Genomic DNA, 9,597 nt, shown 5'->3' on the forward strand with positions numbered 1-9,597 from the left:
CTTGCTGGGGGAGAAGCTCTGCTCCCCCCCATGTTTTTCAAATAATCCTGTCAGCTCGGCTCTGTGTAGATACACCTTTGAGGCCATGCTGATGTTCTCTGCCGTTGGCCGAAGGGCGGCATCTGAGCTGGGAAGGCGTGGGCAGGTGAGGTGTCTGGCTGTGAGGCTTAAGAGGCTTAAGGAGAGTCCGCTGAGAAGGTGAAATTACCTAGTTTGTATGCATTTTAAATATTTTTTTTCATTTCAGAGAGGAAGGGAGAGGGAGAGAGAGGTAGAAATATCAATGATGAGAGAGAATCATTGATCAGCTGCCTCCTGCATGCCCCCCACTGGGGATTGAGCATGTGCCTGACCGGAAATCGAACCGTGACCTCCTGGTTCATAGGTGGACGCTCAACCACTGAACCACACCAGCCAGGCACATGCATTATTTTTTAGATTACAAAAGTAATACATACACCTTAACAAAATTCAAGCAAATATGGAAAAACATATGACTCAAAAAAAAAAAAAAAGTTCCCTCTCCATCTCATTCCACAGAGTTCAGAGGGAAGTGCGTTGGCAGTTTGGATGTAGCCTCCCAAATCTAGGAGGCTCGTCCTTGGCTGGCTGAGGAGACAGTGTGTGAACGGATGAGCGCACTGAGGCTCAAATCCTGGCCCCTCTATTGTTTCAACAAACACTGTGTGGATCTTCCTCAGTGTCAGGCAGTGTTTAAAATGCTGGGAATGCGCCAACACCGATTTGGCTCAGTGGATAGAGAGTCGGCCTGTGGACTGAAAGGTCCTGGGTTCGATTCCGGTCAAGGGCATGTACCTTGGTTACGGGCACATCTCCAATGGGGGGTGTGCAGGAGGCAGCTGGTCAATGTTTCTCTCTCATCGATGTTTCTAACTCTCCCCCTCTCTTCCTCTCTGTAAAAACAATAAAATATATTTAATAAAAATAAATAAAAATGCTGGGAATGCAATGTCCCTGCCCTCAGGGAACGTGGGCCCTGGGGTGGGGCTGGGGGTGGGGACAGCAGACAGCAGGAAGTAAGGGAATATTGATATTTTAAGATGATGATGATGCTGTTAAGCAAAGAAAAGGACTGCCGGGTTCTGTCCTTGCTAGTTTGACCGGTGGCCACATGCCTCTTAGAGGAGCATGTGAGTGAGGCTTGAGTGATGAGGAAACCTGGGTGGGCGTGTGTGCGAGGTGGAGAGAGGAACAGCAAGGCGGGAAGAAGTTCGGGTGGGCGACAGCGGAGGACGAGGGTGCGGCAGGATGGGGGAGGGAAGATGAATAGCTGGATCAGAGAATACAAGGCCTGAGGACTTTCTATGGATTTTTAAAATAGTGCCAGAGGCCTGGCTGGTGTGACTCAGTGGTTAAGCATTGACCCAGGAACCAGGAGGTCAGGGTTGAATTCCCAGTCAATGTGGGCTCGTTCCCCAGTGGGGGGTGTGCAGCAGGCAGCCAATCAATGATTCCCTCTCATCGTTGATGTTTCTATCTCTCCTTCTCTCTTCTTCTCTGAAATCAATAAAAAAATAAAGTAAAATAGTGCCACAGGAAGTCCCGTTGGAGGCTGAAAGAAGAGAATGCTGGTGGAGAGGATCCGGTAGGGGGCAGCAGAGGGCCAGTCCCGGGATGGCCCGGAGGGTAGGATGGAGAAGCGGAGTCACTCACTGTCGGTGCCAAAGGGGCAAAGGGCTTTATTCCGAGCCTCGTTTTCCAGCTGTGAACTGGGAACATAACCACCCCTCCCAGGATTCCGTGAGGAAAAGGGGATAATCCGGGTAAAGCCTTAGGCTCCCTTCCTGGCACTTAGGAAACGGGAATCACATATTTTTTAAAATTCTCACCCAGACGCTCTAGCCACTGAGCCAAACTGCTCAGGGGAACATGGAACCATGATTGCCACTGGCTTCATGCGCTAGTCGCACTTACTGGGGAAACTGGAAAGTTAAATAAAACCTGGAAGCATTTGGAGTTTTAAGTTTTTCTAAAAGCCAAGTAGGGTCGAAACTGGTTTGGCTCAGTGGATAGAGTGTCGGTCTTCGTACTGAAGGGTCCCAGGTTCGATTCCGGTCGGGGGCATGTGTCTTGGTTGCAGGCACATCCTCGGTGGGGGGTGTGCAAGAGGCAGCTGATTGATATTTCTTTCTCATCAATGTTTCTGACTCTCTGTCCCTCTTCCTTCCTCTCTGTAAAAAAATCAATAAAATATATTTAAAAAATAAAATAAAAGCCAAGTAGGAGAGGAGCAGGGGGGCCCTGTCACAGAGTCTGTTGTCCCGGGCTGAAGAGGGGGCTCCTGGAGGAGGGAGCCTCAGGGAGAGGCCGGTCACCCCTGTGGAGAGCCAGCCCTGAGCCTCCTCTCTCCCCTCTTGCTGAGGTCTGCAGCGCCCAGGGGACAGGGGCCTGCGGCAGGTGCTGAGGGGGGCCAGGCAGAGGGAGGTGCTGAGGGGGGCCAGGCAGAGGGAGGTGCTGAGGGGGGCCAGGCAGAGGGAGGTGCTGAGGGGGGCCAGGCAGAGGGAGGTGCTGAGGGGGGCCAGGCAGAGGGCGGTGCTGAGGGGGCCAGGCAGAGGGAGGTGCTGAGGGGGGCCAGGCAGAGGGCGGTGCTGAGGGGGGCCAGGCAGAGGGCGGTGCTGAGGGGGGCCAGGCAGAGGGCGGTGCTGAGGGGGGCCAGGCAGAGGGCGGTGCTGAGGGGGCCAGGCAGAGGGAGGTGCTGAGGGGGGCCAGGCAGAGGGAGGTGCTGAGGGGGGGGCCAGGCAGAGGGAGGTGCTGAGGGGGGCCAGGCAGAGGGAGGTGCTGAGGGGGGGGCCAGACAGAGGGAGGTGCTGAGGGGGGCCAGGCAGAGGGCGGTGCTGAGGGGTGGGCCAGGCAGAGGGCGGTCAGGGCCCAGGTGGCCTCATAGCTCAGACGAACCCCAGTGCCCGGCTTGCCCCAGGGAAGGTGCTCACTGCCCTCTGGGAGGTGGGGCGACCCCGCCTCCTCCCCAGAAGGAGAGGGAGCTCAGTGGCTGGCGGTGCTGCTCGGAGGGGAAGAAGGAAAAGCCCAGTGGAAGGGGAATAGATCTGATGGTGGCCTCAGGCTCTTCCCCTGAACAGCCTCCCCGCGGGGTTCCCTGCCCCAGGCCTCCCTCCCTGCCTCCCTCCTATGGAGCCATCCTCCCCTCCCTCCCGGGCACCCCGGAGCGGGCACCCGGCCAGCCCAGGAGGCAATCCTGGGCTCTTCCTCTGCGGCGCCCCCGCCGGGGCAGGCTGTCCTGGCTGCTTCTCCCGCCCTGCCCCTCGCTGGGGGAGTCGCCTGGGCACTGGCCACATCTGGGCCGCACCAAGATCATGACGTCAGTGTCTCCAGCCCCGGACTCTGTGGAATCAGATCCATCTCACCGTCTTCTGGGTCCTGGCGGGCGTGCTGCTGTCAGCCCCCTGCCCCCTGCCCCCTGCCCCCTGCCCCCTGCCCCCTCCCCCTCCCCCTCCCCCCACGGCACATTCAGCAGCCACAGGTCCATGGCCTGCCTCTGCCAACTCCTGCCCAAGCCACCTTCCCGACCTTCCCGTCCGGCCTCCCTGAGGCCAACCAGCAGCCTCCTGACCTCACTCCCTCCTCTCAGTGACTCACTCTGACCCCTGACCTATTCCACGGCCAGGCTGTTGGCGTACAGACCTGACTTCACCACTCTCCGGCCTGCAACTCTTTATGAGCCCTGCAGCTACTCTTTATTGAACCCAGGACCCTTCAGCCCTCAGGCCAAAGCTACCCACTGAGCCAAACCAGCTAGGGCAAGGCATAGATTCATCAAGGTAAAGGGTGGATGTAGAAATACCACCATTGCAGCATAGTTTTGTTTTTAGCAACTTTTTAGTTTCTGAGGATTATCTCTAGTATTTTATTTTATTTTATTTAAAAAATATTTTTATTTATTTCAGAGAAGAGAGAGAGAGAGAGAGAGAGAGAGAGAGAGGGATAGAAACACCAGTGATAAGAGAGAATCATTGATTTGTTGCCTCCTACATGCCCCTGGCCTGCAGCCAGGCATGTGCCCTGACCTGGAATCGAGCTGTGACCTCCTGGTTCATAGGTCGATGCTGAACCAGGAGCCATCTCTGCGGCCTCAGGCCCAGTTCCAGTCCCCGCTGTGCGCTCCCTGCGCGTGAACCTGGGTCAGCGCTTAGCTCTCAGGCTCTGAGTTTCCCCACCGGCTCTGGGGATGAGAGGAGTTAAAGAACAAAGAGCCCCAGGCGCACAGCCCGAGTCCATGGAGGTTTGTGGGCACCATCTCTGGTGAGGGAGAAGCCTGCGCTCCTGCCTCTCCCTCCCCCCTCCCCCATGTTGCTGGGGAAGTTGACTCTCCAGGAGACTGAAGGCCCTCAGCCTGAGCTGGGGAGTCTGGAGGCAGAGCCCCCAAGGAAGCTGGGGCCTAGGCTCGGGTGCCAGGGTCACAGGCCCAGGTTGGGCAAGAGCAAAGAACGCATGGGTCCCTCGGCTCTGGGGGTATTTGGAGACGCGAGCCATTCCGGGAATTCAGAGGCAGACGGGACAGGGGTGAGGGGCAGAGGGGCTGCGCCCGGCCCTCCAGGCTCCCCTCCCGAGCCACGCCAGCAGGAGTGGGGTGACAGCGTGTGGAGGTGAGGGGGACAGACCGGAGACTCCCCTCCCTGGGGAGGGAGGCAGAGGCAACCCATCCCCCTGCGTCCACCCCCACACCGCCCAGGGCTCCAAACCCACTTCCCCCTCTGTTTGAGTCCAAAGTCCCTGGCACTGAGATGCCAGGCTCGGTGCACCAGGGACACGCACAGCAGACGCGCGTAAGCACGGGGCTCAGGCCTTGCATGGACCGGCTCCCGCGGCCCGGGGCTGCCCGCACACCCCGCTCTCCAGGCCTCAGCCTCCGGCCTAGCCTGGGATCCGCACAGCATTGAGGGATCCAGGACTCACCCTCGAGACCGCCAGCAAGTAAAAGGGGAAGAAAGGCCAGAGGACTGACTCGGGGTGAGCAGGGGGAGGGGGGCATGGGACCAGCTGCCAGGGGCGAGGGGCTGGGTGGGAAACTCCAGGGGATGGGTTTTGGGGGACAGGCCTGGGATGGAATGAGGGGAAGAAGAGAGGGCTGCACGTAGCCACAGGTCACTCAGAAAGGAAAGGACCCCGTACCCCAGCTCTGTTCAGTCCCAATCTCAACCCAACTTCAGCCTGGACCGGGTCCGGGGTCCAGCCAGCCCCACCATGACAAGGGAGTATCAAGATCTTCAGCATCTGGACGAGAATGACCATCAGGTCAGACGAGGTGAGGGTCGCCGCCATTTCTGAAGGGCCAGCATTGGGTGGCTGGGGCTTCTTTCTGTGCCCCTGCCTCTGCCTCTGGCTGCCCCGTCACGGAACATAGCGAGCGCCTGAGGCTAGGGGAGGCAGAGGGTGTGGGGCTGGAGGCCCTGCTTTGGGGATTCGTACCCTTGACCCTTGCCCTGCCACCCACTTCTCAGGGCCCTGGGAGGGGGTGGGCCCATGAGTTTGGGGGGTAATGAAAGGAGTTAGGCCCCTCCTCCTTTCCGCTTTCAACACCAGCGAGCTGTGTGTGTGTGTGTGTGTGTGTGTGTGTGTGTGTGTGATCAGTTTGGTCAAAGGATAAGATTTCTGTGAAGAGGCTGAGTGATCTCTGATCTGAGGGAGGATAAGGCCCTCCTACATCCAAAAACAGGCAGTGTGGCTCAGTTGGAGCACCATAGTCACAGGTTCAGTTCCCATCAGGGTGCATAGCTAGGGTGCAGGTTCGATCCCCAGTCGGGGTACATATAGGAGGCAACTGATTGCTGTTTCTCTGTCACATTGATCTCCACCCCCCCCCCTCTCTATCTAAAACTCATCACCATCAACAATAATAAAAAGACCCAATATTTTCTCACGTGACTGTTGGGGCTGAGCGAGGATCCAGTCCCCAGGGGGTGGGAGTGGCAGTGACCTCTGATGGGGAAAGGGGACACAGGGGAGGCGAGAATGGAGGGGAGGCCCACACTCCAGCTCTGGAACAGGGCTGCCTGGCGGGAGCAACTGGAGGGACCTGAAGTCTGGCTGCCCCACCTTCTCCGCCCGCCCCAGCCAGAGCAGTGGGGCTCCGGAGGGAGGAAGAAACCTCTGTCTCCTGCCCCACCTTCAGGGAGGAGCCCTGACACCCCAGCTGGTCTGCAGCTCACAAACTCCATCCTCAAGGCTCTGAAGTTTCATCAGCTGCACTGACACAGTCAGGCCATTAGGTGTCAGCCAAAGCCCAGGGCCAGGTCGGGCTCGGGCAGGTCAAAGCTTTGCTTCCATCTGCAGCCCCCTTCCCTTCTCCACCTCCAGATGCCTCTGCCTCTCCATCACCCACTGCCGGTATTTCTTCTTCTTCTTTTAAACCCTCACCTGAGAACATGCTTTTATTTATTTATTAAAATATTTCTATTGATTTCAGATAGGAAGGGAGAGGGAGATAGAAACATTAACGATGAGAGACTCATTGATGAAAGAATCATTGATCGGCTGCCTCCTGCACACCCCCACTGGGGATGGAGATCGCAACCTGTGCATGTGCCCTAACTGGAAATCGAACTGTGACCTCCTGGTTCATAGGTCAATCGATGCTCAACCACTGAGCCATGCAGCTGGTACTTTTATTGATTTTAATGAGACAGAGGAAGGTAGAGGGAGGGAGAGAAACGCAAGTGCACGTGCCCAAAACAGCACCTGGCTGTGTGCCCTGACTGGGAACTGAACTCTGACCCTGTGGTGTATGGGAGGATGCTCCAGCCAACCCAGCCACTCTGGCTGGGACACGCTCATGCTTCTGAGCCCGTGCGATTCCTCCGAGTCCACAGAGGAGCCTCAGCCTGGACCCCAGGACCAGAGCCGCCCGGACTCGGCCGCGGCCCTGAGACCCTCTCCTCTTGCAGGGCCGCCTCCGCGCCGCCCGCTCCTCCAGCGGCTCTGCTCCGGACCCTGCCTCCTCCTGCTCGCCCTGGGCCTCAGCCTCCTGCTGCTGGTGGTTGTCGGGGTGATCGGATCCCAGAGTGGGTGCCCGGGGAGCACAGGGCAGGGAGCAATGTTGCGGGGTGTTGGGGGGAGCAGGGGTGGGGGGAGTGCTGGTAGACATGACAGTGGACACAGCCCCCTCTTGTCTAACCCACACCTCCTGCCAGACTCCACGCTGAAGGAGGAGCTGCGGGCCCTGAGAGAGACGTTCAGCAACTTCACCGCGAGCACCGAGGCCGAGGTCAAGGACCTGCGCGTCCACGGTGAGGGGGGGGCTGCGGGGGCTGCGGGGGGCTGTGGGGACTGAGGGGGCCTGTGGGGAGCTGCGGGGACTGAGGTGGGACTGCGGGGACTGAGGGGGGGCTGTGGGGACTGAGGGGGCCTGTGGGGAGCTGCGGGGACTGAGGGGGGACTGCGGGGACTGAGGGGGGGCTGTGGGGACTGAGGGGGCCTGTGGGGAGCTGCGGGGACTGAGGGGAGGCTGTGGGGACTGAGGGGGCCTGTGGGGGGCTGCGGGGACTGAGGGGGGCTGTAGGGGGCTGGGGATGCGGGGACACTGAGCATGCTTCTCCCCCAGGAGGCGGAGTGGGCAGGAAGATGAAGTCCTTGGAGTCCCAGCTGGAGAAACAGCAGCAGGACCTGAGCCAAGGTCAGAGAGGGAGCCCGGGTGCCATGCCTACGTGTGTTACACAGGGTGTGCGCCCACCTGGGTCTCTCAGGTCAAACCAAGGGACTCTTCCTCTTCTTCTCCTCCTCCTCCTCCTCCTCCTCCTCCTCCTCCTCCTGCTTCTCCTTCTTCTTCTAATTCTTCTTCTTCTTCTTCTTCTTCTTTTTCTTCTTCTTCTTCTTCTTCTTCTTCTTCTTCTTCTTCTTCTTCGTCTTCTTCTTCTTCTTCTTCTTTTTCTTCTTCTTCTTCTTCTAATTCTTCTTCTTCTTCTTCCTCTTCTCCTCCTCCTCCTCCTCCTCCTCCTCCTCCTCCTCCTCCTCCTCCTCCTCCTCCTTCCCCTCCTCCTCCTCCTCCTCCTGTTTCTTCTTCATTACATGTATTTTTATTGATTTCAGAGAGGAAGGGAGAGGGAGAGAGATGGAAACATCAGTGATGAGAACCATTGATTGACTGGCTTTAGCACACCTCCTACCAACTGGGGAATCGAACTGTGACCTCTTGGTTCCTAGGTCAGCATTCAACCACTGAGCCACACCGGCTGGGCCAAACCAAGGAGACTTGACAACAAATTCTTCCTCCCCCCGCCCCCCTGCCCTGCAATTCTCAAATGTTTTATTGACAAACATTTTCTCTCCATCAAACCACAGGGTCTTGTGGCAGGGGCACCTTGACTGCCCTTCCCAGCTGCCAACCGCCCCCCCCTGTGTTCACACCAACCTCTTCCCCTCCTCACTCTCCCCCCTCTGTCCCCCCAGATCACGCCAGCCTGCTGTTCCACGTGAAGACCTTCGTGTCTGACATACGGAGCCTGAGCTGCCAGCTGGCCATCCTCCAGGGCAACGGTGAGGAGGCAAGAGGCCCCTCCCCCCATCCTGCTTCCCCTTCCCCTGGGCAGCAGCTCAGCCTCCCCTCCCCTCCCTGCACCCTCCAGGCTCTCAGAACTGCTGCCCTGTGAACTGGGTGGAGCACGAAGGCAGCTGCTATTGGTTCTCGCGCACGGCCAAGCCCTGGCCGGAGGCTGAGAAGTACTGCCAGCTGGAGGACGGGCACCTGGTGGTGGTGGGCTCCTGGCAGGAGCAGGTGAGGGCTCCGGGGGCTCGCCGGGGAGCCTGGCTGGCCTCTGGAGGGGTCACCATCCTCCTTTCTCCCCAGAAGTTTGTCCAGCACCACATGGGCCCCGTGAACACCTGGATGGGCCTCACCGACCAGGACGGGCCCTGGAGATGGGTGGACGGGACGGACTATGAGAAGGGCTTCAAGTGAGTGTGCGCGCCGGGCGGCTCCCCCGCGCCCCTCCCCGCGCCCCGGCCCCCGGGGCCCCAGGGCAGGAGGGCCTGGCTTGGCTGAGGCCCGGCCTCCCGGGCCCCATCTGGCTGGTCTCCTTAGGAACTGGAGGCCAGACCAGCCGGACGACTGGACCGGCCACGGGCTGGGGGGCGGCGAGGACTGCGCCCACCTCACCGACGACGGCCGCTGGAACGACGACGTCTGCCGGAGGCCCTACCGCTGGGTCTGCGAGACGGCGCTGGGCCGGCCCACCCCGCAGCCCCCGCCCCCCTAGCTCTCCCTGCAGCCTGCCCCCCGGGGTGGGGGGGCTCCTCGCGCTGGGCCCCTCCGCCAGGGGCCTCCTGCGGCTCTGGGGGACGTCCATCCAGGGAGTAAGGGAAGGGAGAGGACGGTGTTGGGAAGGGCGGGGAGATGGAGAGCTGTGCCGCTTCCTACGGTTTGCAGGTTATTGTCAACTTTTGTTATTGAGTAAAAAAAAAAATGAAACATTCTGAGTTGACTAATTATGGGGAATGGGCTTGGCCGGTGTGGCTCAGTGGTTGAGCATCGACCTATGAACCCGTGGGTCAGGGTTAGAATCCCCGTCAGGGCTCAGTCCCCTGGGTGGGGCGTGCAGGAGGCAGTCCACCAATGTTTCTCTCTCT

The 9,597-nt window shown here is 59.2% G+C and overlaps 1 protein-coding gene across 2 annotated transcripts; it reads left to right on the forward strand.

The window, feature by feature from the left end:
• Positions 1-5,186: 5,186 nt before the first annotated feature.
• LOC118726935 (asialoglycoprotein receptor 1) lies at positions 5,187-9,279 on the forward strand. 2 transcript variants are annotated; one of them, XM_045586591.1, is made up of 8 exons: positions 5,187-5,281; positions 6,921-7,037; positions 7,167-7,262; positions 7,577-7,648; positions 8,422-8,508; positions 8,598-8,746; positions 8,822-8,925; positions 9,053-9,279. In XM_045586591.1, the coding sequence occupies exons 1-8, from the start codon at positions 5,221-5,223 to the stop codon at positions 9,225-9,227; spliced, it is 861 nt and encodes a 286-aa protein (XP_045442547.1). In that variant the 5' UTR covers positions 5,187-5,220; the 3' UTR covers positions 9,228-9,279. The 2 variants fall into 2 exon arrangements, with proteins under 2 accessions (XP_045442547.1, XP_036308174.1); XM_036452281.2 differs by having other exon boundaries at positions 8,819-8,925; positions 9,053-9,278.
• Positions 9,280-9,597: the final 318 nt, after the last annotated feature.

This window comes from Pipistrellus kuhlii, unplaced genomic scaffold, assembly GCF_014108245.1.
Source record: "Pipistrellus kuhlii isolate mPipKuh1 unplaced genomic scaffold, mPipKuh1.p scaffold_m20_p_23, whole genome shotgun sequence".
Classification (NCBI taxonomy): Eukaryota; Metazoa; Chordata; class Mammalia; order Chiroptera; family Vespertilionidae; genus Pipistrellus; species Pipistrellus kuhlii.